This window comes from Vipera ursinii (assembly GCF_947247035.1).
Source record: "Vipera ursinii genome assembly, chromosome: 1".
Classification (NCBI taxonomy): domain Eukaryota; kingdom Metazoa; phylum Chordata; class Lepidosauria; order Squamata; family Viperidae; genus Vipera; species Vipera ursinii.
Window position 1 is genome coordinate 234,464,579 of NC_139512.1, and position 27,412 is coordinate 234,491,990.

Here is a 27,412-nt window from a genome sequence, read left to right on the forward strand (position 1 = left end):
TCTATAATTATAGATCAAAATGTAACAAAAATGCAAAACATTGATAATATTCATTTGATAACTCCATACCTAAATAAAAAAATATTCGAGAAAGTAAAATAAAGTAGCCTTATGAACAAAAACTATCAATATAATTACAAGGGTGAAAATAAATTATTTCACAACAGCTGTTACAGTCAAAAATACAATTCTCAAAAGCTGGAGATTGTCCACAGAAAAATGATGGAAGATTAGCTCTGGCAATTAAAAAAAAAAGATACATTTTTGATCATCGAGATATTCTTGGCTAATATACAAACATTTCATCTCCATTTTTAGATCTTTATGATAATTAGTACATAGCAGGGAATTCTAGCTTGTAATTGCTCACACACACCTTTTCTTTCTCTAGGATATGTTGCTGGATGTGTTTATGAGTAAAGCCTACATAAATGTGCGTGTGAAAAGCTTATTCTGATTGTTCATAATTATTCTGGTTTTACATCACTCACTACAGTGTAGCTTAAATGATGAGGGTGGGTGAGAACAGGAAGAAGTTCCTTGGCTGAGGTGGGTTTTTTTTATATAGCTTTACAAAAATTTAATAATACCTAATTTATAAAAGAAAAAGAAAAGAAAGAAGAATAGAATGTTCAGCACTAATTTTGCCGTTTGGTTGAATGGATGTTACAAAGTAAGCTATTCCTTTTACCATGCTCCATTTAATAATAGACTATCAAGCTGAAATCATGGTCAGCACTGTCTGCTTCATTAATTTCATGTGGGCTAGCCATGCAGCAGAAAAGATAGCTGCAAAATCCACAATCCTCTTTATTTGTTCCCCATTTTAGCCCAATCATCTCTCCTCTCCCCCTGAAAACAGTAGCTATGAGATAATAACTCAAAAAGTAGGGAAACTCCTAACCCTTTGGCTATTCATAATTATACCACCGATGTTGTATATGATTCAGCTATGCATCCATTACAGATGTCCAGGTTCACTAAGCATTGGTAGAGAGTCTGTAATCATGTTTGTTTTTCGTTTCAGATTTCGGGTCATTTATTTGTTCACATGTGTTCAAGAGGAGATGAAGGCTATTGGATCTTGCATAGGATGGCTTTGGTTTGCAGTCCTCTTCCTCCTTCCTGTGTCTCATTCTACCATGGTCACTGGCAAGCCAGGTATTTCCTTATTTTCCTTCTTTTAATAGGATTCAGAAATTTGTTGTGATATTTATCCTGTTGGATAGTTAAAATTACATGGAAAAATACAGAGTATGTTTATGTAAACCCTCAGGTCATAATGCAGCTATACTGTGCAGAGAACCACAGTTTACTTAAACTGTGACAAAGATTTTTAAAAGTTAGGTGGGGTTTTGGGAGCTAAACAGTATTTCTGATCTGGAGAACATGTAACTACGTTGAAAGATATTTTCACCTAAGATATCTACCAGCAATATTTCCATTTCCTGAACTCTCACAGGAGCCTACATTTAGAACGTGCATACCCTCATTTTACAGTTATGTTGTGCTGTTATTGATACTTCCTCATTTTCTTAAGTTACAACTCCAAAAAGAACCCAATCCTGGGCTTGGAAACCGAGCAGACTCCTAAATACAGTTTTGTTCCATTAGTTGTACATGCTCTGTGCCACAATCAGAACAGTATTTTCGGTACTACAGAATATCAATCCAATCGGTTTTAATGGGACTGGTTTCCAAATTACGTCTTTTAGCTGTACATGGAAATAAATTCGGCTGAAGTAAACGGGGATGACCTTGAAAGAAGCAACTGCGCAATTCTTAAATTTTCCCCAGAAGCAGAATGTTCCTATGTGTCTGACAACTGAGATAAATAATGCCCTGGAAATTATAAACTATCTAAAATGAAAAAGGAAAGTATTTGAATAAGGGTAAAAATGCAGGACAAGTAGGATTCATTCCACACCTTGCTATTTCTTTTTGTTTTATTCCCTTTTAACTTATCATAGTTCACTATTTGAAAGTGCTCTGTACTGTGATAAATTTAGTTTGCCATCTACTAACTTTTATGTTCCCCTATTTCCATTGAATATTCCTACTCCTCCCTTTAGTTTTTTTAACTTTTGTTTTTATATATACTTTCAATATTTCAGCTTTTTAAAAATTAGACTTTAATGTACTTTTATGCTTTTTAAATTTTGTTGTATCGCACCCTCCTTATACTGGTCTATGATGGCAATCAAGATTTGATATGTTAATACCTCTTTATTCTAAAAAAGGCTGCCTTTGTACATCTCTCCTTCCTCTCTCCTCCTCCATACATTATTTTGACTCATTTACTATTCTTCCGGCTATAGCTTCTGTTATTGGGTTGCTTAAAAGTACCACCAATATATATGGGTGTGTGTAAAGAAATAATGTAAAAAATAAGTATTAGCCCCTTCAAAAAAAAAAACCTGTAGAGTTTCTAGTGATTATTATAGTACAGTAGTGGCCAAAATTGTGGAAACCTTTTGGGAAAAGTGCATTTTTGAGGTTTGATGGCTAATAATACCATTTTTTTTGGAGTAGTACCATAAAATTATATATCAATGGAAAGATAATTTAATCAAGAATGTAATGCAACAAAGTTTGTTCAATTGTCTGTACTGTATTCTATGAAAAGTTATAGCCAAATAACCAGAAAAAGGAAGCACAACTTGCTTAGGTTGATATCAGGTAGCTTTCCTTCATCTGATTGTAGCCAATGAGCATGAGTGTTTAGAGAGCCAATCAGGTGTCCTCTTGTTTTGACAATGAGCCAATCAGATCACAGTAGGATTCAGTTATTGATGTCATGTATTGAAGCTGAGAGGAGGACAATTGTCAGTGTGTTATGTGATCGCTATCAAGTTGCTTGGGTTTTTTTTTTTGTGTTCTTTCATTTAGTGAGCTTGTAAAATGTAATAAAATTAAAGTAATGGTGCAAAGAGTTGACTGGTTGCCCAGAAAGCGATGTAAAATAGTATTTATTATTAAATGAACAAGGCTACAGTTATAAAGAAATTAGAAGAAAAAATGGAGGAAATATAGCCAAAGGTGGCATTTCTACCCTACACTTTTCGCAAAAGGTTTCCACAATTTTGGCCACTACTGTATAAGGCAGGATGCTGTGGAATATCACTTATGTGTGGTGGTGCATGTTTAGAATGCAGTATTGCAGGCTAACTCTGCTCATTGCCAGGAGTCCAGTCCTGATTGGCTCAAGGTTGACTCAGCCTTCCATCCTTCCGAGGTCAGTAAAATGAGCACCGTGGAACTGTATATAAGTCTAAGTGCCATTGCTATTACTATAACAGGACATACAATATTGATTGGTTTAATAGTCAATGGAAAAGCAGAAGTTATGAATTTACTCATTATGAATTTTTGAGAATAGAAATTAAACGTTACTGACTTTATACCTATTCAAAGTAGATATCTAAAATGTCAAAATGCTAATTTTAGATCACCAAGAGACCAAACATGAGGATTGTTCATCAGGGAGTTGTGGAATATCAGCCAGTATTAAATGATCAATAACGTGCTGAAGCACAGTAAGAACTGTGGATTAGCAAATCTTGCAGTTCGGATTCTTTCTCCAAGTATTAAGACAGCAAAGACTTTCTAAGACTTGCTGATGTCAGTTCCTGAAAAAAGAGGAAAGCTAAACTACTGGATATTCTGTATCCTTTCCTTGCTCACTGAAGGTGTGAGATTACAAAATTTATCTTTTATTGAATAGCTGAATATGGAATTGAAAATACCAGCCCAAAAACATGCATTAGAAAATGAGATTTTGCCATTGGTAAATGTCACCATTTACCAGGGGGGAAAAATCCTGCAATTAAAATAAATCTGACCTCCTCAAGTCTCTACAATTGTTTGTAACGTATGCCTTACTTCTGAACATTTTAGAGACAGACATCAGGGGAATGCAGCCTGGAAAAGGATTTTCCTCAGTTCAGCATAAAAAAACTGAGCAAAGTCAAAGTCATGAATATATATATATATAAAAAGGCTGAGGTATGCATCTCAAAGGATGGTGAAATTTCTAACCAGGTTTTATGCCTCAACTTAGTAAGCCATGCTTAGCCTTGGGTTTTGTGTGTGTGGGGGAGGAAGGTTTCTTCTTGCTACTGTTACCCCTTCCCCACTGCTTACTCCAAGCTTAGATGATCTGTTGTAGCAAAACTTTGTATTTTAGGGGTCTAAGACTGTTTTGAATTGAGATCCTTACAAATTGCTTATGGTGGCTAAAGCACGTTGAAATGACTGTAAGGACACACGGAGCTTCACAGGCAGATCCCAATTAACCTTGATTATTAAAATGGGGTTTTGAATATGGTGGCAATTACTTGTGTAAAAGAATGGGAGAGATAACATGTGTGTACTATTAGGAATAAAAGAGGAGAGTTCCTCTCCTGCACGGTCTGGTCAATGGTTTCATTTAATTAGCTAATATTGTATTAATTAAGGAAATGGCATGACAGGAAAAAAGGAAGCTATTGTGGTATAGCAGATGAGGCTTGCAGTAGCTTCTTTTAGGGTATTCTAATAGCTTTTTGGCTCACAGCAATTTTCCCTTTATTTTCACTGATGCAGAACCATTGGTATAGCAACTACTTACTTGAGCAAAGTGATTATGATAAAACTAAAGTATAACAAAACTAAGAGAAAGGACTGACCTACCGTACGGAAGTTCATGTAATCAATAGCTAACATGCTTCTTGCAATTATTTTAATCCCTGTGTTTAAACATTTAGATTTAAACATTTATTTTGAATTCATATTATCATAAAGGTAAAGGTAAAGGTTCCCCTGCACATGCGTGCTAGTCATTTCCGACTCTAGAGGCCGGTGCTCATCTCCGTTTCAAAGCCGAAGAGCCAGTGCTTGTCCGAGGACGTCTCCGTGGTCATGTGGCCGGCATGACTAGACGCCAAAGGCGCACGGAACGCTGTTACCTTCCCACCGTGGTGGTCCCTATTTTTCTACTTGCATTTTTACGTGCTTTCGAACTGCTAGGTTGGCAGAAGGTGGGACGAGTAACAGGCGCTCACTCTGTTACGCGTATTATCATACATCTGTATTATCATACATCCCAACTTTCTTACAGTCTATAATATACTTCTGACACTTTCCTTTCTGATTGTTTGTAACCTTCAGTTGGATGGGGTCTCATAGAGCAATAGTTTTTGAATCAAAGTATCTCAAATGGGCTACCTTATGGAATATGTCCAAACTTTGGGATCCGTGACTCCCTGTGGGATTGAAATTTGGCCAAGTTGTGGCCCACGTAATGCCACCATGCTGCTGCAGCCAGCTACAATCATGTGGTTGTCATTTCCAATGCTCCTTTCCAGCTTTCTCCTAGGAAAGTCAATGGGGAAGTTGAAGTCAGAAATCACTCCTGCTCCCACTGCTTTTTTGCCCGCCCGTGCTCATTCTTAACCTACCTGTTTAGGTAAGGAAGTACATTTTCTCTCAAATGATGACCCAATGGATCAGAGGTTATCTAGTAGCTTCTTAAAAGGATTGCATAGCTGCTTAGTAATTATCATAAGTCATATTAAAAGTCTGAGACTTACGAAAATTGGTTTATGTATGCCATCGAAACAATATCATAAATCAAACTTAGTACTTATTGTGGCACATATACTAAGAGTCAAATGCATATTCACACAGGAGTAACCCTCACTAAAGATAACAGCACTACATTTAAGTAACCATTTGCAAATGGTGTTATTAGCCTTGGTTAACTATAACTGGTTACATAAATATAAAAATACATATATCTTACTTCCTTTTACCGTAAGTTACCTTATAAAATTGCAGACAAGAAGTAAAAAAAAACTAAGAAAGAAATTAAAGGTACAAGATAGGAAAAGATAATTTGGGTGCACCTTGTTTACAGTATATCAGCACTATTACCTACACTTCTCCACATATTTCTTTCTCTGGCAACCCTCCTTGCTTCCATTAAGTCCATACATAGATTCTTACGCTGCCTTTTGTTCTTTAAACTTTTCAGCTCTCTTGTTTTCAAGATCTCATTGACTCCACCCAACTATAGATTTCTTGCTTCCTTTCTCTTTCCATTCATTCTTCCTTCGAATGTTTATTTTGTAGTTCAATCTTTATTCATTCTCTAATACAAGCCTCTTTTGTGTATTGATGAATCACATTTGTATCTAATTCATATTTATTTACCATTCATTTTTACCTGTTAACATATACATTTAAATACTACATTCCCACTGTATTTTACTTCCTTTTATTTTTTTCTTCTAGCATATTCACCTCTTATTTCCATGAAATAGGCAGGAACATACAGTATTCATATGCTCAGCCATTTTCACTTTTTGCTGCAAACATTCCTCACAACATACTACAGCACATTCCATCACTATCTATCCACCAGCATTTGCACATCTTAAAATGTCTATGTCATTGCCTCACCTTTAATAAACATTCTCATGTTTACAAAACTATTTTTGCAATTTAATTTTTCTTCAATTATATGATGACCAGCATTTTGTTTACTCCATTTTCCATTAAATTCATCCACCTTGGCATTTGATACATTAACATACAGACCCATTTTCCTTGTTGAATTTTACAATCACTGAAAATCATTCAATTTCTCAGCCAAAAACATGGAATCAACTTCATCAAAAAATATGTACAAAGCCACATTCCAACAAACACATCTGATATTATAATCAGCATTCCTTCTGTATTTATCATACATACATTAAAAAACCAAGGGGACAGCATACATCCCTGTTTTGTTTCCTGCTCTATGTTTGCCATTGGCTAAGTATTTCATTTGTCCTCACACATTTATATACAGTGCATGTATTCCAAATTATTTTATTGCATGCAGCAACCAACCACCTCCTCATTCATTCAAAACACTGAATAATCCAAGCCTATTCACTTTATGATACAATTTCTCTGAATCAATATATATACAACCATTTTTCTCAGATCAATACATTTCATTTGATTCAGGATGTACTAATTAAAAGTTGACAATATCAAAGGAAGTATATCCTGGGTTTCTGCTACGTGGCATTGCTCATATAAGTAATATGTGAGATGTAGATTAAAATTGTAGAGGTGTGAATTTTAATACAAATCCGACTTGAGTTTGCAAGAAGGTATTTAATTCATTGATTTTCTAAGTGGGTCATGTGCTGATCTAAAATAAGTCTCCAAGTAAAACCTTCTCCGTTTTCTTCTTTTCATTGCATCCATTGTTTTAGAATTGTTTAAAGAGGAAGAGAAAGAGAGTGTATTAGAGAGAGAAAAGCAGAAAAAGAAGACACCACATTCACAAACGACCTTTATCAGTTCATTTCAGGACTGCAACATGCTCTGCTTGGGCTGCTTTCGAAGGCTATTCCAAAACCTGTTTATTATAAAATGTAGCAGCTTTTGTGTGAAATCTATGAATTGTTTCAGCAGAGTAACACTTCTTTTGATGCTACTGTCCTGTTCACTAGTAGATTCCTGACTATGGTTCAGAAAACCAATTATTATCTATAAAGTCTTTTGCAGGGGCCCTGACTGCCTTGCTCTAGTCTACAGCATGTAGAGCCTGTTGTTTGTGCATGCATGCTGAGTATTTCCAATCCAGTTTCCATGAAACTAAAATGGCAGGGACCAGAAAACACTCTTTTCGCTTGATAGCCAGTTTGTTTTCCAAGGTAATGATGGTTTCCTTCCTGCTAATATTCTGGATGGAACATGAAAGTGATCTTCTTTCACTTTGGGGTAATTTATGCTGGAGTGGAGGCTCTACTGTTGTGTTCTACTGGTTCTGCACTGGAGTTCTCAATGGGTTCAAAATCTGCATGATTTTGTGAAAAATTCACAAATCTGTAGATTCTGTAGATTTTTATCCTTTGCCCTGCAGATGCAGCACTGGTTCTGTCTATTTATTGTGTGTGTGTGTGTGTATATATATATATATATATATATATATATATATATATATATATAATTTTATTATTGCTTCTGTGTTTTAGAGTTTTATGGTTCTGTTTTTATTTCTAAGCCATCCAGAGTCTTAAGATTGAAACAGCATAAAAGTTTGCAAGATAAAAGTAAAAGGATAGAACTATAGCAGATACAGCTCCTTCCTTTACATGGTAAGCTGCAACTGTCAAAACTTCCTCTCCTACATGCAAAATTTAAAACCTGACCATCCTGAACAAAGAAAATGACAGACTTGAAGAAATAAATGAACTATTAATACAAACAGGCAAAAAGGAATGTTGCTTCAAAATCATTGCTTTAATCACTGCTTATAATTAAAATAATTGTTATTTAAAAATATTCTATACTGTAAATATTTTGATGGATTGTAATGTTTTTGCAATATATAGATTCTTAATAAAATGCCATCGTACTGTATAGTTTTAATTTCCCCGGATTATTGAAAACTATTGGCGTTCCTAAAATAGCACCAATGAATCATTCCTCCAATTAATTCATTAGGATTATTCATGACTGTGCCACCATTTGCATTTGGAATTACTCAAGGGTTTGGGAAGACACTGACTTATACTGCACACTGAATGTCATTGAAAAGTTAATGCTCCCAGGCCTTTCAGTTGCGACTCACACCCTATTTATGGTTCACAGTCAGTATTGACTGCCTACATAAATATAACTGTATAGCCTGTCATAGTCTAAGTTTAAATAATTTGCTTGTAAGACTGAACTTAATGAATGCCAACAATCTCATATGCTACTTCTTGTTCTCTCTGGGTGACACAGCTGAATTCAGGTGTGCTTTGTTTTGCCTCCTGCCACAGGCAAATTGGTATCTATGGCCGATATGGTTATATCCAAAATGGGAGGATGTTGCTAGACAATATTATTAGAAGAGAATGAAGTAAGGTGCCGTCTAGTTGTCTCCTGTCCTCATCAATGTAGATTTCAGATCTACTGCGATCTTACTGTTGTAAGCTGCTCTTGTACTGTATATATTTAAATAAAGTGAATAGAATTACATGCACCACAGAGAGAAACATTCAGTTCATATAAATGCAACAATAAATAATGAACAGGAGCATTTAAAATAATCCATGCAAATAGTCCATGCAGGTTTTAATTCTGAGCATTTTGTATTTCTTAAAAGCATTCCCAGACTACTAGTTTGTCTTTTCTCTTTAACCCCAGGCTTGTTTGGAAATCCCCTGCTGTTAGGAACTTCCCATTTTAAATTCAGCACTGATTTAGTCACCCCTACATGAGAAGGCTAGCGTTGAGCTCAAATAATTAACACATGGTCACTGCTTTAAGTAGTATTGCAGTTATTATGTGGTGGGCTCTGATGAGCAGGAACGAGGACATGCAGTTGAGTACAGACAAACTCATACTTTAAGCAGAAACTGTACTAGAGATTGGAGCCAACCTGCTTCAATATATAGCCAGGCCCTATGGTATTAACCAATCGGATTGAAGCTATACTTGCCACCCAAAGTTGACCAATGGCAGGACCGGAGACGTCCTGTCTGGGTTGCTGGAGAACCGTTAGTTCTCCAGAAATGCACATGGTGATATTCCAAAAGCCTAGTACATAACAGCAGTAATAGAACATTTCTGGTTTATGTCATTTGGGTTGGAAACCTCAGTTTGGTTATTCCAGTTTTGTTTTCAGCACCTTCCCAGTCAGTCCCTGTGTCTACATCAGAGCAAGCACACATCTCACTCAGTACAGCTGGTAAAAATATTGCTTGCTGTTGATTTATTGAACGTCAAATATTAAAAAGTTAACGGACAAAATGGAACGCAAGGCAGGCAAAAGCAGGGAGCAAAGGATACAAACAAGCACAAATTTAATTATATCTCTATATCAAAAAAAGGCAGAACTTTACGAACCCATTGGAAACTGGTGAGTTATGAATATGGATAGTTGCAGAGGGAATGGCTTTTGGTTATTCCATCCTTAAGCCTTCTGTATACGTAAAAGCAATAGAATAGAAACGGCACTAGCTAATTTCTTACTTTTTCTGCGCCATTAAAGAAAATGTATGTGCATAAATACCCTTATATATCCCTCTGTACATGTTTTTGTGAACCATTTGATGTGACAGTGCTATATTTATTTAGCAACTCTATTATTTTTCAAATACTGTATACTGTATATACATTATGGCTCTGGCTTTAAATTGACTTGAGCCCTACACATGTAATAACATCTCAGTGTTTAAAAAATATTATCATACAGAAAAAAACTCTGAGAAATTAATAGGTTAGGGAAAGTCAGGTTTGAATCTGACAGGATGGCAGCCAGTGGTTCCAAAGCTAAGAGAAATATAATTTAAATGGTTATTTTTTTGTATATATTTAAATAAACCAGCAAAAACTTCACAAATCATGGTTGCATGACTGTGGAACACTACAACAAATCATAAGATTTGTGTTCACATGACTGGGAGGAGAGACATGACCATTTTCATCAGCTGAAGTTGCTTTATGGGCCATAAAGCATCTATTCGGTGGGCACTGCAACTTTGGTGATAAAACAGCCATTTATTAAGTGAGGTCTACCTGTATTCTGTCTAAGTTGTATTCAGGTTTTTTTGTATGTTATTTCAAAATAGAGTAGTCTTTCTCAATCTTTTTACTCTGAAAGAATATTTGAATTAATTTACAGGCCTTAGGGAATCCCTGCATAAAATTAGCGGGGGGGAAATAAAATAAAATTTCACAATATAGTTAATTTCTATACTATACGAGCCACATTTTACAACAATTACAACAACAGCAAAGCCGTAGACAATCATGGCACGTAAAAATTCCTACCACTGCAAAGCTGGCAATGTGTGACAGGTAAAATTAAAAAATAAAGGTGTTTTTTTTCCCAGTCATGGTCTCTTAGGGATCCCCAGTAGAGAAAGGCTGTGGTAGAGAAATTAGGTTTAGTGATGAACTGTGACATAAAGCTTAACAGGGAAATTGAAAGTAAAAGTTTGCATATATTTGTGCATATCTGAACAAATCAGACTGTTCAATGGTACTTGCTTCTCTTAAATAAAATTAAAATCTAAGCCCTTAAAAATTTAGGACAGTTGCTCCGGTGCCATTGCCTCAGTTTGGAGCACATCGTTGTTAATAATATTGGACCATGGGCAATGACATTTTTACTACAGTATGATTTTGGAAATCAAATTTTATATTATATTGCACTTAATTATTAAACAAATTGTGTTTGAACATTCCAAGTGAACATGATTATATATTTACATCAAGCCCTATAATAATAAAACTATGTTTAGTGCCATTGCTTCACACTGCTCAACAAACACAATACAGTACTGCAGGGGTCTTCAAACCTGGCCCTGGCTGAGGAATTCTGGGAGTTGAAGTCCACAAGTCATAAAAGGGCCAAGTCTGAAGACCCCTGCAGTACATCGGTACTCATCATTAATCTGTTCTACAGACGCAATGAGTACCAAAAATTATGAGTACCAAACAATTTTTTTCCATAAGGAATAATGGAATGAGTCATAAGGCAGTTGGCACTGACAAGTTCTAGCTTGTGCACTGAGTACCACAACGAGTACCGAAAGAAAATTTTTGTGTCAAAATGTGTTGAGTACCAAATTCAATGAGTTTCAAAGCAGTTTAATTTTAATTTAATTTAATTTAATAATATTTGTATACCGCCCTTCTCCCTGAGGACTCAGGGCGGTTCACAGGGCAGAATAAAATACTAAATACAAACGTTAAAAAGAGATTAAATAGTTGCCCATATTAAAACAGTTAAAATAGAATTCTAAAACACCAAGTTAAAAACTAAACCACCAAAAATAAAAAACCCCACCAATCCCCATCAGGCTAGGCCGGCTTGTACAAACAGAAAGGTCTTGAGATCGCGACGAAAGGAGCGAAGATCGGGCGCCATCCGGAGCTCTACCGGTAGCTGGTTCCACAGCTCCGGAGCGCCCACAGAGAAGGATCTCCCCCTGGGGGCCACCAATCGACATTCTCTGATCGGTGGCACCCTGAGGAGGCCCTCTCTGTGGGAACGCACAGGGCGCAGGGAGCTTGATGCCGGCAGCAGATGTTCCCTAAGGTACTCCGGCCCCATGCCATGGAGGGCTTTGAACACCGTTACCAGTACCTTGAATCTCACCCGGAAGACAACCGGCAACCAATGCAGCTCACGGAGCAGCGGTGTAACGTGGGAGTATCGGGAGACTCCCAACACAACTCTCGCGGCTGCATTCTGTACCCGTCATTCCCAGAGGTTGTAATACCAAGTTGAATACCAAGATACCACTGTAGTATTAATTCAGCACTATGACAAACCTTGTACTTTTCCTGGTAAATAATAGTTGGTCCTGGACTTGATAGTGCAATTATAACATTTATTCCTCTTATATAAATATAGCATGTATAGTTTTTTGTATATGTAGTTTATCTTATTTTAGTAAGAAAAGCATAATGAAGTAAGATAAATATTAATTTAAATATTGATTACAATCCACTCTAAATTCAGTAGATTTTAGTTCTTCTGATTTCAACATAAAAGTTATAATATCATTTACTGTATTTACCTGAAAAAAATTTCCAGTAATGATTTATATATAAAATGGGAGGAATCAACTATTATCCTAAGTTAATAGATTAGTGGTTCCCCCCCCCCCCAATTTTCCAAAGATGACACTTTCATTCAAAGTTGTCTTCTTTTCAGTCATTTCTATCCACTGAAGTTATTAGTTCAACTATGATTCAACCCTTAATTATTTGTGGTTATAAAGCGTTCTGCATGCTTCCTTTAATTAGAGATAATTGAATCACATTACATTATTATTGCTGTTGGTTTCTATGCGCTTAGGCAATTTAAAATTATGTAGAAAAGCATTTGATTGCACATTTATAAAAAAAGCCGTAAAAAACACATCCAACAGGGGCTGAAGGTCTCTCAATATTTGTTGAATATTGTGACTAGGAGGTACACAATTTAGTTGTTGGCTGGTAGAAGAAACGAGGTAGGCAAAGCATCCACAGCAGGGCTTCTGGAATTTTTCCCAATTCCTTTGCCATTGTAAGAATCATCTTACTTTCTCCTCTGTAACAAAGTGTGGTATTTTATCTATCTATCTATCTTTTTATTAATCCATGTGTATCTGTGAAAGTCTCTTCAAAGGAAATGGATATGTGTTGCCTCTGTGTGTGTGTATTTGTGTGTGTGAAGGTATAATCATGGTAAGTTATTGTCTCTATTATTTGGTATGGGTGGAAAGCACAAGGCAGGCTGACAGTGATCTTGTTTGGAGGTAGGGATTTAGAATGAAATGGTTGTTAATATTCCAAGTCACTGATAACAGCAGGGAGAATTTTTCTAGATTTTGTTGTTGTTGGCATCCCCCAATTGCATCCAGCCCTTTTTCAAACTTTAGTTGGCTTCTCCAGCCCTACTAAATTTGGTCCTCTTCTGTTTTGTGTTTGGAGATTAATGCTGACGGACATAAGGAGTCCTAAACCCTTTACACAATTTCTTTCAACAAGAATGAAAAGGAACAGTAAGCATTGCAGGGATTGTTATTCTAAAATGTCTGACAGGAACATGCAGTCTATCAAGAACTGGAGAGTATCAATATACTACTAAAACCCACAGATCTATTTATAACCTTCAGCTGGGCGAAATTGGAAGGTACACTGAAGCAGTATTGAATCGATGTAAGCCAAATGAACTACCGTAACTTACAGAATTGCCAGGTCTCAGGACTCCCGCTGGGTATGAAATTTGGGGAAATTGTGGTTGCTTCAGAGACACTGCACCTTCCAATTGCACTTCCAGGAAACCCATAATTGCATGATGCAAGGGAAAATGGGAGGACCATATTCCCTGCCCTCTTTCCTGCTTCTTTCTGGCCTCTGTAGCCAATTCGCTGGCCATAAGGCAAAAAAGGCAAGGCTGAAATTTGACATCTCTTCAACAGTGATGGGAAGTGTGGGAAGGAGGAGGAAGTGACTCGGACTCCTGCTGATGGGTAAGGCTGGCTGGGGGGGGGCGCACTGGTACTTGACAGGTGTGCCTCTTCCTGCCTTGTGGGGGAGAGAGTCCTTGGGGACATGGTAGGATGGGGAGCAAAGGTATAAGTTCCCTCATGGTCTGCAACTCCATTTCTTCTCCTTCCTCCCAGCAAAATGGCAGGCAGTTCCACAGCTCAGTCAAGGAGGAGGAGGAGTGATTTCTGCCACTCCCTGCCAACTTCCCACAGTAACTTCAATGGGAAAACCTACAGGAAGTGGATTAAAATCCACCTGGTTGTTTCTGTTTGTTTGTTTGTTTTTGCCCAGCTATGATCATTCTGTTTCTCTGTTTATGTAAGGAAACATTTTTGAAAGGATGACTCAGTGGGACACAGGTTGTTTAATATTTTGTAAAAAAAAAAATTAAAAAACCTCCCCCTATGTGAATGACACTTCACAAGAATATAATAGTAGAAGAAAAGATTTTTTCTCTGTTCGATCAGTTTTCAGATTCTTTCCCCTACTGCCCAAATTATATGAGATTTTAAAGGCATGCAATATTTTCATTTACATTTTTTTAGAATGCAGATTTATTTTAAAATGATGACTAAGCAAGTAATGGAGCTGGAGAAAATCCACCTATAAAGCTGCTTAGGCAATAAAGGAAAGAGGGTATAAAAGTAGAGTTGAATGAGAAATTTGTCTCACAAGAATTGTTAGAAGAATAGTTCTTTAAGAGAACCTGAAATATGCACACACAAATTTGTGTATTATAGGAAAATAACCACAATCATATGCATTTTAGAAAAAAGCAATATCCAACTGCAGTTCATTGTTTATTTATATATATATATAAATTAGTTCTACGCGGGGAAAAACCCGAATGACCGAAGACCCACATATAAACACCCGCGAAAACCTCAGAAAACATATATATGTGTGTGTGTGTGTGTGTGTGTGTGTGTGTGTGTGTGTGTGTGTGTGTAATGTTAACTATTTAGATTACCTTGCTAGGCCCCAAACATGGGGCAAATCTTTATTTCCTGTCCGGTGTGACTACAGCCTGTTCGATGGCCTTTGAGATAAGGCTGAAAACAGGAAATAAAGATTTGCCCCATGTTTGGGGCCTAGCAAGGTAATCTAAGAGTTAACATATTTTTTTTTATTACATTTATATCCCGCCCTTCTCCGAAGACTCAGGGCGGCTTACAAGCTTAGCAGTAGCCTCCATTCTATGTATATGCCTGCTTGTTAGGGCTTTCACACACACCCCAAGCGGCATTATTACAAAGTCAGCTTAATTGCCCCCAACAATCTGGGTCCTCATTTTACCTACCTCGGAAGGATGGAAGGCTGAGTCAACCTTGAGCCTGGTGGGATGCGAACCTACACTAATTGCAGGCAGCGGGTGTTACTTAAGGAGGCATTAGCCCACTGCTCCACCAAGGCTCTTAATGACACACATATATATATATGTATGTATGCATGTATATATATATATATATATATATATATATATATATATATATATATATATATATATATATATATATATATATAAAGCATATACAAATGTATGCTGAGTCACTTGTTGAGATGGGAAGCTATAATATAGAAATCAAATAAATACCTAAATGTAGATATGTGTATGTAAAATTTCTTCTGTAGTTGGAAACTAGACTAATTAAATCATTTAGCAAAAGAAAATAAACAGAAGAGCCATCTCCCCAGATAGAAGAATTTTTTTCACTTGAAGAACTTAGAGAAGGCAACCTTGAATACCTAATTAGGAGTTCCAGTACATCTGCTATCGGTTCTCTCCTTCCTTCCTTCCTTCCTTCCTTCCTTCCTTCCTTCCTTCCTTCCTTCCTTCCTTCCTTCCTTCCTTCCTCATTAGGACACAAATGACTAGCCAAATTCCTATTGAACCTTCATTTTCAAAGTTCTGAAATACCATTCTCTTCATAACTTGCTGCTGTCAGTTTCTAATCTTCTTGTTGTTGTTAGTTGCGAAGTCGTGTCCGACCCATCGCGACCCCATGGACAACATTCCTCCAGGCCTTCCTGTCCTCTACCATCTTCAGGAGTCCATTTAGGCTCATGCCTACTGCTTCAGTGACTCCATCCAGCCACCTCATTCTCTGTCGTTCCCTTCTTCTCTTGCCCTCAACCTTTCCCAGCATTAGGCTCTTCTCCAGTGAGTCCTTCCTTCTCATTAGGTGGCCAAAGTATTTGAGTTTCAATTTCAGGATCTGGCCTTCTAAACAGCAGTCAGGTTTGATCTCCTCTAGGACTAACCGATTTGATCGCCTTCCAGTCCAAGGGACTCGCATGAGTCTTCTCTAGCACCATAGTTCAAAGGCCTCAATTCCTTGGCGCTCAGCCTTTCTTAGGGTCCAACTTTCACAGCCATACATTGCAACTGGGGAGACCACAGCCTTGACTATATGCACTTTTGTTGACAGGGTGATGTCTCTGCTTTTAATGTGCTGTCTAGATTTGCCATAGCTTTCCTCTCCAGGAGCAAGCGTCTTTTAATTTCTTGGCTGCAGTCCCTGTCTGCGGTAATTTTGGAGCCCAGGAAAATAAAATCTGTCACTATCTCCATTTCTTCCCCATCTATTTGCCAGGAATTGAGAGGGCCAGATGCCATGATCTTGGTTTTCTTAATGTTTAGATTCAACCCAACTTTTGCACTCTCCTTCTTCACTCGCAACAAGAGGCTGTTTAGTTCCTCTTCACTTTCTGCCATTAGAGTGGTATCATCTGCATATATTAGGTTGTTGATATTTCTCCCGGCAATCTTAATCCCAACTTTTGATTCATCTAGCCCTGCCTTTCTCATGATGTGCTCTGCATATAAGTTAAATAGGCAGGGTGACAGTATACAGCCTTGCTGGACTCCTTTCCCAATTTTGAACCAATCAGTGGTTCCGTGTCCAGTTCTCACTGTTGCTTCTTGACCCGCGTATAGGTTTCTCAAAAGACAAATAAGGTGGTCTGGTATTCCCATCTGTTTAAGAACTTGCCACAGTTTGTTATGATCCACACAATCAAATGCTTTAGCATAGTCAATGAAGCAGAAGTAGATGTTTTTCTGGAACTCCCTAGCTTTCTCCATGATCCAGCGTATGTTGGCAATTTGATCTCTAGTTCCTCTGCCTCTTCAAAATCCTGCCTGTACTTCTGGCAGTTCTCGATCCACATACTGCTGGAGTCTAGCTTGTAGGATTTTAAGCATAACTAGCATGTGAAATGAGTGCAATGGTGTGATAGTTTGAACATTGTTTGGCACTGCCTTTCTTTAGAATTGGAATGTAAACTGATCTTTTCCAATCCTGTGGCCACTGTTGAGTTTTCCAAATTTGCTGGCAAATTGAGTGTAGCACTTTTACTGCACTGTCTTTTAAGATTTTGAATAGGTCAGCTGGAATACTGTTACCTCTACTAGCTTTGTTGTTGCTCAGCTTTCCTAAGGCCCACTTCAGTTCACATTCTACGATATCTGGCTCGAGGTCAGTGACCATGTCATTGTGGTTATCAGGGACATTAAGCTCATTCTTGTATAGTTCTTCTGTGTAATTTTGCTACCTCTTCTTAATCTCCTCTGCCTCTGTTAGGTCCCTGCCATTTTGGTCCTTTATCATGCCCATTTTTGCATGAAATGTTCCCTTCGTCTCTCCAATTTTCTTGAAAAGATCTCTGGTGCTCCCTATTCTATTATTTTCTTCTATTTCTTTGCACTTTTCATTTAAGAAGGCATTCTTATCTCTTCTAGCTATTCTCTGGAATTCTGCATTCAATTGGGCGTATCTTTCTTTTTCTCCCTTGCCTTTCGCTTCCCTCCTGTCCTCAGCTATTTGCAAAGCTTCCTCAGACAGCCATTTTGCTTTCTTGCATTTCTTTTTCTTTGGGATGGTTTTAGTTGCTACTTCTTATACAACGTTGCGAACCTCCATCCATAGTTCTTCAGGCACTCTGTCTATCAGATCTAATTCCTTAAATCTATTTGTCACCTCTACTGTATATTCAACAGGGATATGATTTAATTCATACCTGAGTGGCCTAGTGCTTTTCCCTACTTTCTTCAGTTTAAGCCTAAACTTTGCAATGAGAAGCTCATGGTCTGAGCCACAGTCAGCTCCTGGTCTTGTTTTTACTGACTGTATAGAGCTTCTCCATCTTTGGCTGCAGAGCATATAGTCAATCTGATTTCTGTGTTGACCGTCTGGTGATGTCCATGTGTAGAGCCGTCTCTTGGGTTGTTGGAAAAGAGTGTTTGCTATGACCATCGTATTCTCTTGACAAAATTCTATCAGCCTGTGCCCTGCTTCATTTTGTACTCCAAGGCCAAACTTGCCTGTTATTCTGATTATCTTTTGGCTTCCTACTTTAGCATTCCAATCCCCCATGATGATAAGGACATCATTTTTTGGTGTTAGTTCTATAAGGTGCTGTAGGGCTTCATAGAACTGGTCAATTTCATCCTCTTCAGCACCGGTGGTTGGCGCATAGACTTGGACTATTGTGATATTGAATGTTTTGCCTTGGATTTGAACTGAGATCATTCAGTCATTTTGGGGATTGTATCCCAGTATTGCTTTTCCCATTCTTTTATTGACTATGAAGGCTACTCCATTTCTTCTGAGGGATTCTTGCCCACAGTAGTATACCTGATGGTCATTTTAGTTCGCTGATTCCTAAGATGTCGATGTTCAGTCTTATCATCTCTTGTTTGACCACATCCAGCTTTCCTTGATTCATGGATCTTACATTCCAGGTTCCTATGGAGAAAAAATCTTTACAGCATCGGACTTTCCTTTCACCACCAGACACATCCACAGCTGAGCATCCTTTCGGCTTTGGCCCAGTCGCTTCATTCTTTCTGGCACTACTAGTACTAGCCCTCTGCTCTTCCCCAGTAGCTTATTGGATGCCTTCCGACCTGAGGGGCTCATCTTCCAGCGTCATATCTTTTTGCCTTTTGGTACTGTCCATGGGGTTTTCATGGCAAAGATACTGGAGTGGTTTGCCATTTCCTTCTCCAGTGGATCACGTTTTGTTAGAACTTTCTGCTATGACCTTTCCGTCTTGTGTGGCCATGCACGGCATAGCTCATAGCTTCATTGAATTACGCAAGCCCCTTCGCCACGACAAGGCAGTAATCCATGAAGGGGATTTCTAATCTAGCCCTGCCTAAAATCTCCAGTTTAACTACCCACATCTCTTCATTTTTTTTCTCTTAAGAGAATTTCAGCTTTTCTTTCTTCTGCTTACTCTTTAGCTACTGACTTCCATTTAAGAACAAAGATACCATCTTTCTTCCTTCGAATCTCTTCCATTCTTTCCCCCAAATCAGGCTTTTTTCAAGTGTATATTAAAATGAATTATATAAATTGAATCTCATTGGCTTCCTTCATCACCTTGCTCTTCAGTTTCAAATGCTGTAGAATAAACACTTCAGGGCAGGCTAAGGTGCTACATATTCTATGTTGATATTACTAGTATTTTTTTTTAAATAGCAAGTTTGTACTTTAATAATGTTCTGGAATGGACAATCAGGGCTTCATTTATTTTTGTTTTTGTGGGCTGCAGTGAATGTGGATTGCAGATTTGGATGGGCAGAATTGTTCTATTTTTAAAGATTTCTTGAAGTTTTAATGTTAAACTAGTTTTTTAGTTTACATTATCAAGTAAGTCTATTTCTAGTTCAGGTGTTCTCTGAGTCGAGTACAATACCTGGCAGCTTCATGGAGCAGTCCATGTAGTCTTCTTCAGTGTAACAGTATGGAATTGACATATCATTGGGGCAATTCCATAATGGTTTTTTTACAGTTCTCAATACTGACTATAGTCCTTGTGATTCCCCCATCCAAATGTTAACTACAGGTAGTCATCGTTTAATGACAGGTTGCTTAATGACTGTTCAAAGTTATAGCAGATTTCACAAAAGCACCAAGTTCTAAGTTCCAACTGCCTCACACACCAACACACACATCAGGGGAAAGCTGATTGCATTTCGGTGCTTGGAAACCGGATCACAATTACAACTGGTTGCAGCATCCCACGGTCATGTATCCACAATTTGTGACTTCTTTTTTTTTGCTTTTTTTGGCAGAAAACGGCAAAAAAATGCCCATTGTAGATGCTGGATTCATTTAATGACCATGTAGTTTGCTTAATGACTGTGGTGAATGACTATCACTATCGTAAAAAAAAGGTTGCAAAATTGAATCTGGTCACTAGCTGCCTCGACTTAAAACCACCATGATTTACGACCAAAATTTTAGACTCCATGGTGGTCGTAGCCAAGGACTACCTGTAGATATGATTCAATTTTTTCAAGATCAGTCCCAATTGGCTCAATGCTGCCATTTAGCTGGACATTTAATGCTTACTTTGAAATTTTCCTGTACACCATACCAACTGCAAAGAAATTACAAGGACTGTTGAAAAAGCTGTCGAAGCTGGTTTGAAGTCCAAGTAGCTTCAGTTTGCACACCACTGATTATTTCTTATATTAATGTTAGACATATTGCAGCAGACAGTGTAATCTGTTGTTTCAGTTTTTTTCTTAAAGTTTAGAACATTTGATATTCTTTTTTTTTAGCTCCTGAGTGCCCAATACTGAAAGCAGAAGGACATCACTTCACCCATCTGTGCAAAGAAAACTTAAGGGTTTCAGGTAAGGTCCAAAATTAGTACAATGCATACCTTGATTTTAATAATAAATTGTGCCTTTAATCTTTGGAAATCTGTTCTGTTTAGAGGAGTGTTGCAAATAAGTTTAGAATCATCTTTCTGATTTTAATTCATCTTTGCCTCAATTACTATGAAAGAATGAAAGCAGCATTTCCAGCTCATTCAGATGCGAAAGGAAATGACAAGTACATTCCCCAGAGGTTGTCAAGTCAACTACTAGGAGAATTTCCTATGAGCATACTATCAACAATGAAACCTGGGATCTGGCCAAGATTTTAGTTAATCTATCAACAGTGTTATCTGTTTTGGTAAATTGTATTAAGTGGGCAGCTGATGATACGGCTTGATTACATCTTTCAGGTTTTGATTTAGCAGAAAGCTTCTCTTTGAGGCAGACTTCATGTGGAGTTGAAAAACCATGTTTTAAACTGGGGAATGCACCTCTTATCAAAGATTCTCAGTAAGTAATCAAATACCCTATTCTTGGATAACTATCACTGGCATATCAAGGGTAATTGGGAGCTGCCGAGAGTTGATTAGAAGGTGGGACAGCTGCATAAATGTTTTAAACAAATAAGGTGTATAAATAAAGGATGGGATAGTAGGAACAGTCTGCCACAGGTGCTGACAATAAGGAGTTGCACTGCCTGGTGACGTGGATAATGAGGAAATATCTGGTGAGTTGGTGGTGTGTAGCCAGATCACTGCCAGCATTCCAACCAGCTGTTTGGCTGTGGGTGGCATGGCATAGGAGCAACAGTGGGGGTGGGGTGGGGTATTAAAATATGATCTGCTTCAAACATTCTAGGTATGCCATTGATAACCATGATCTTGAAAGGTTTTTTTTCTATATTCTTGTATGATTCTCTTTTTCATATTCATTATATCTTTTTCTTGAGTTTCTTTATTCCATGCTTTCTGCAGCTTAAGTTTCCATTCTCCTGCAACAATTAATTGCTTTTTCTGAAGATTTTAGTTTGAATTTCAGCCACACATATTCCAAAATAGCTGTTTGTTTGTAAACTATGGATATTCGTGTGTACAGTTCTTTAGGTTTTGTTCACAAATAGTGAAATAAAAACAAGCTTTTATATGCTGTGTGAAATAGTCTAAAATTCAACTTCAGTTTTAATATCGGTCTTGGAAAACTTTAATACATTTATTAAAAAAATCTAGAGAGGAGATCATGAGGCTGAACAGATTATTATTTCATATAAATAGAACTTTCCATGCTGGCTATCAGCTTACTTTATCTTTTCTCATCTGCTGCAAGTGAAATTGTACTTTGTATATATTGTTCTCTAACACTTACTCAGTATAGATATGAAAAAGAATATTTGCAAAAAGAAATGTGTAAAGCTGCCTGATTTTTCTCCATTCTTTATGAACAAATTCACATTGAATAAATGAACATGATAAAGCCAACAGTTTAGCATATGTGTGCATACCCAAAGCCAACTGCTCTACAGTTTTTCTTGTTTATTTCTTCTCTTTCCTCCTCAAAGATCCAATTACTCTATAAATGTTCCTAAATACAAAAATATGATTTGTGGCTTTTGATGCAAGGACAATTTAAAAGGAAACTGACATCAGTCTGCAAAGTGCATTAACTTATATCCCTAAACCATTTTTGAATCCATCATCTCTGTACGGTGCTTTTGAAGAAGCAAGCCTCAAATCTGTATGTTTCTGTACACTTTTAAACTTCTACCACACAGTTAATAAAGTGAGCTTATAAAAAAAAGCTTAGGAGCTTGTAGTTCTGTAATGAGAATATTATCTTGCTTGCTGAATATTGCTTTTTTGGAGCCTCCTTTTCCAACACAGACTATTTTATTTTAAAGGACACCAAAGTGCAACCAAATGACACACTTTGAGAGTCCATCTCTTCTCTTAGAATATGTAAATAGATTCTGGTGTATAGTGAGTAGCACAATATGGTCTCTCCACTACAGGAAATGAAAGGGTATCTGATTAAGCTGACTTGAAAGTGTCAAGTAGCTTGGCAAATATCCCCTCACATTTCACTCATTCAGCTATAGTATAAGTGACTGTAAACTATGCTAGGCTTCTTCTGTTGCGTGATGCCATTTTATTTCTCAGTGGGGGCTTACAACTATTGATGTTTCTGTAAAAAATTATTCTTTCCCACAATAAGGCAGGAAGTCATGGGTTGTGTATATTTTTTAACCTATGTATGTTTACATGGAAACAAAGGCCGATGCTATTTCTGTTACCTTCATGGCATGTTACTGTGATTGATGGTATAAGCAGAGGACTAGTTCCAGAAACACTAAATAGAACTGCACTTATATGATGGCTTAAAGACTTCTCCTTCTCCCTCTCCAAATTACTTTTTTAAAATTTTATTTATTATTAGATTTCCATGCTGCCCATCTCTCCAAGGCAACTCTAGGCAGCTTACGGTCATACAAGGTGAATTATTTTTCCTGAAGGCTGATAGTCCCTCTGGATCAGGAGTCTTCAAACTTGGCCCTTTGATGACTCGTGGACTTCAACTCCCAGAATTCCTCAGCCAGATAATCTGGCTGAGGAATTCTGGGAGTTGAAGTCCACGAGTCATCAAAGGGCCAAGTTTGAAGACCCCTGCTCTGGATGAATGTAAGATGGAGAATCAGAGCCTGTAGCTGGCTGAGGAAACTGGAAGTTGCATGAGTAATGCCATACTTTTAGGTTTTGATGTGCCTTCCAACACTAAAAGGTCTATTTAGACTATTTCTGATACAATAATAAGACTATCCATTCTTTTTGTGAGCTAGAATGAAGCAGTTCAGTGCTTTTCCATTTGGTCCTTTTCTTTCTTCTTTTCTTTTCTTTTGTAGAGAGAGTCTGTTTTGCTATGTCTGGGTCCAGACAATGTCTGTTAGATTTCTCCAGTTTTTATTCTGTTAGATACATTGGTTTATTCTCCCAAGACTTCTGCAATTTCTCCAGAATGACACAGAAAATGAAAGTGCAGCATGATATAAATAGTAAAAATTGGTTTTCCTCCTCTATGAGTAGAAATGTCTCATACAGTCATGTTTGCACATTGTCTTGTTTAACCACAGCTTTTGAATAAATTATAGTATGCTGGATACATGGAATGCACTAAGCCAAAACCTAATAGCTAATAATATGGTTTAATATGATATATGAATCTATCCAATATCTCAGATTAACCTATTTGGAGAAATATATCTTTGCATTTGCAGAGATACGTGGCTATCGTATTGTTTCTCTTGCTAATAATATTCAGATAAATTAATTGGTTTGAATTTCTACTCTTCACTGGGTTGTGTTTCCCCTCGATGTGTTTCAAATGAGGGTCATCCAGACTGAAGAAACCTTTGCAGCTTATTTTAGGAGAGGGAGAAATAGTCACTGTGTATAGATCACAGAAAATTGCTTTGTCATGATCCTGGTCTCATATTTGGATGAACCAGTTTGGTATCTCTCATAAATAATCATCAGAATAGGGAAGGCAGTAACAATTATAGAATTGATATATGTTCTGGGTTTAATAAGTAATATTTTACTACTACTAATTTTAATAGTATACTACTGTATTACTACTAAATACAGTATACAAATAGTTGTATAATTACAAGTATAATTACAAGTAGCATAATTATAGTATGTAGCATGTAGCATATAGCATGCTATACGTTTGGCGGTCCAGATTCAAAATAATAAGAAACTAAAGACTTGTGAAAGACACACGTTTCTGACATAAAGTATTGTGTTAACGTATTATTTTATTATGTACTCCATTTAAAATATTTCCATAAGGACATATTTTTCAGGAAGAGGATTATTTGCATAGAAGACTTGGAACAGACATGACTCTCCTTAATGTTAACTTTTACATTTATATAATAGTTCGGATGCTTTCTGTCAAGTGGTGTTGAGAAGGAATTTTCACCATTTCTTCTGTCGGCACTATGATTTTCCACTCTCACATTCTACAGATTAATAGCAATTTAAACTATATTCATAACTACACTGAAATTAAAATCCATAGGTGGTCTTCAATTTGCAGTTACTCTGCATAAAACCAGTAAATATCCATAAAAAAGAGGAGCTACATTTTGATATATGTACAGTATGTCATTTTCTCCTGAGATGCTACAAATGCAAATAACTACTGAATTTTAGCAGAACAATTGTATATATTTCTACCTAAAAGTAAAAGTGAATTCAATAGGATTAATTCTCCATGTCGTGTATGGCTTTAATTTTAAATTCATTTATGAAGAACTAGGCCACAGGACACTGGGATTTATATATGCAGATATGTATAGCGTCTTCCTTAAACAGTACAATGGATTCAGATTTAGATGTACAATGAAGTTGATAGAAATAGAGAATGACATTCCGATAAACCCACTCCCAGTTCTACACAAACAATAGAAGACTGTATTAAGTAGGCAGGTTACTACTATACTACTTATAATGGACTATTATTGCAAAAACTGAGGGGAAGGAGAAATCACCTCAGAATTGAGCAGAAGCACTTTTCCTGAGTCCCATCCCATATAATTGGAACTTATTTTATTTCTTTAAGATATTTATATAGCCTTTATGCAACTTGGTAAAACAGTACTCCTTGATCCCCAGAAGCATTTATGAGGGACAATAAGAAATGCTATAGGAAGCCGCAGTTCTGGATCTACTTCAACTCAACCCATGAACATACCCAAAAGCAAAAACACCTCTGGTTGTTTGCTGCTGCTAATGCACATGAGCTATGCATCTTTTTACATTTGACAGACTGTCTGAAAAAAGCACAGTGCATACGAAACATGACAGCTACAGTGAACTTGATCTTTGCAGCAAAGAATTTGAAAACAGCAAATAAATCTATTTACCATAAATCCTGACCCAATTCCTGCCTTCAGCTAGCTCCTCCCAATCAGAGAGATACAACTTATGCCTACTAATATCTTGACCCATGGAGTCTCTGCTTCCCATTTTTTAAAACAAGGTAATTATGGAATATTGGAATCTTGAAACAATATGGAATGAAACACTGTTTTGTCCTGAGCTTCAGAGAAAACTCTAGAATATGTATTGTTTCGTTTCAACCTCAGAACACTCAGACCAGCTATTCTGAGCTTAGAACATTCAAACTCAAAAAGTTTTACCTGCCAAAATTGTAAATAAGATAATGGGTAACAATTAATGTTATTCTTTTCTTATATGTAATACATCTTTTCTTATATGCAATACAAAATTGGATAGCACACTTTTTAAAAAAAAGAAAGTATTGTTTTACTTAAAGGAGATTGCCTTGAATTAATTATAAAAATGAAAAATGTTTCTTTTTCACAAAACACTCCTTATGGACATGAAATTAAGAATATGGAAATTAAGAAGCTATAGAATCTCTGGTATAATAATTTTGTTAAAATAAAACTATGTTTGGTAAAGCAAAATAACTGAAAAGGTTTGCACATTCCCTCATATTAAGAAAAGAAGATTGATTTACTTGTAGCACTTTTGCACTAAATGATTTATTTCAGGGTTGTTTGGGCTGTCATTTTTGCAAAGTAGTAGTACTAACAACAACAACGACGATAATGATGATGATAATGTCCAAAAAGTCATGGGAACATAGAGTGGAAAAACTTGTTGAGAATGAGAGAGTGAAGATCTTGTGGGACTTTTGAATACAGACAGATTGCCATTTGGAACACAACACGCCAAATATTGCAGTTGTAGAGAACCGAAGCATACAGCAGATTGATATCGCTTTACCAGGAGATGCCAGAGTCGAAGAAAAAGAACTGGGGGAAAATATGAAATATTGTGACCTGGCCATTGAAACTGCACAATTATGGATGAAACATGTAACAGTGATACCCATTGTCATTGGGGCACTGGGAACCATGCCCAAAAACTTTGCAAAATACATCAAGAAACTGCAGCTTCCTGCAATAACTCCAGCAATGCTACAAAAAACTGCGCTACTCAGAACATCTTATATCTTAAAGAGGTACCTGGTGGATACCTAGGATGCTGTCAGGAACCCATGTCAACCATCAGCACCAATCAATTTGAATGTTCAGTTGACTGAGATTCATGTTTAATGAAATCTAATAATACAAAAAATAGAGTTGGAAGGGACCTTGGAGGTCTTCTAGTCCAACCCCCTGCTCAGGCAGGAAACCCTATACCAGGGGTGTCAAACTGCCAGCCCACGGGCCAGACGCGTCATGAAGAAACCACGCCTACCCCATTGCTGGCAATGGGGAAAAAGTTCCGATACGTCGCGTGACGTCACGTGACGTCACGAGTTTGACATGTCTGCCCTATACCATTTAAAACAAATAGTTGTCCAGTCTCTTCTTTAAAACTTCCAGTGTTGGAGCATTCAGAACTTCTGGAGGCAGGTTGTTCCACTGTTGGAACAACCTGCCTCCAGTATGAGTTATTTGACCTGAAGAAATAAATTTGCCCATAACAGATTGCTCTTAGTGTACATGTTCATGCAGACATGAAAGACACTTGTGTTAAATAGTGGTTTTTATCACAAAATAAAAGAGAGCACTAGACTAGAAACCAGGAGACCGTGAATTCTTGTCCCATCTTAACTATGAAAGCTGGCTGGGTGACTTTGGACCATTCACACACACTCAGCCCAACTCACCTCACAGAGCTTTTTTTTTGTTGGGAAAATAGGAGGAAGAAAAGGAGTATTAGGTATGTTGTATTGCAGGATATA

The 27,412-nt window shown here is 37.1% G+C and overlaps 1 protein-coding gene across 1 annotated transcript in view; it reads left to right on the forward strand.

Annotated features, from left to right (window-relative positions):
* Positions 1 to 1,067: 1,067 nt before the first annotated feature.
* Positions 1,068 to 27,412, forward strand: part of COL19A1 (collagen type XIX alpha 1 chain) — a gene marked incomplete at both ends in the record, with an annotated part of 189,903 nt that continues 163,558 nt past the window's right edge. Inside the window, 2 exons of the mRNA XM_083372775.1 lie at positions 1,068 to 1,161; positions 21,046 to 21,145. Coding sequence (XP_083228901.1) covers positions 1,068 to 1,161; positions 21,046 to 21,145 — 194 coding nt within the window. The remainder of the gene's footprint in view (positions 1,162 to 21,045; positions 21,146 to 27,412) is intronic.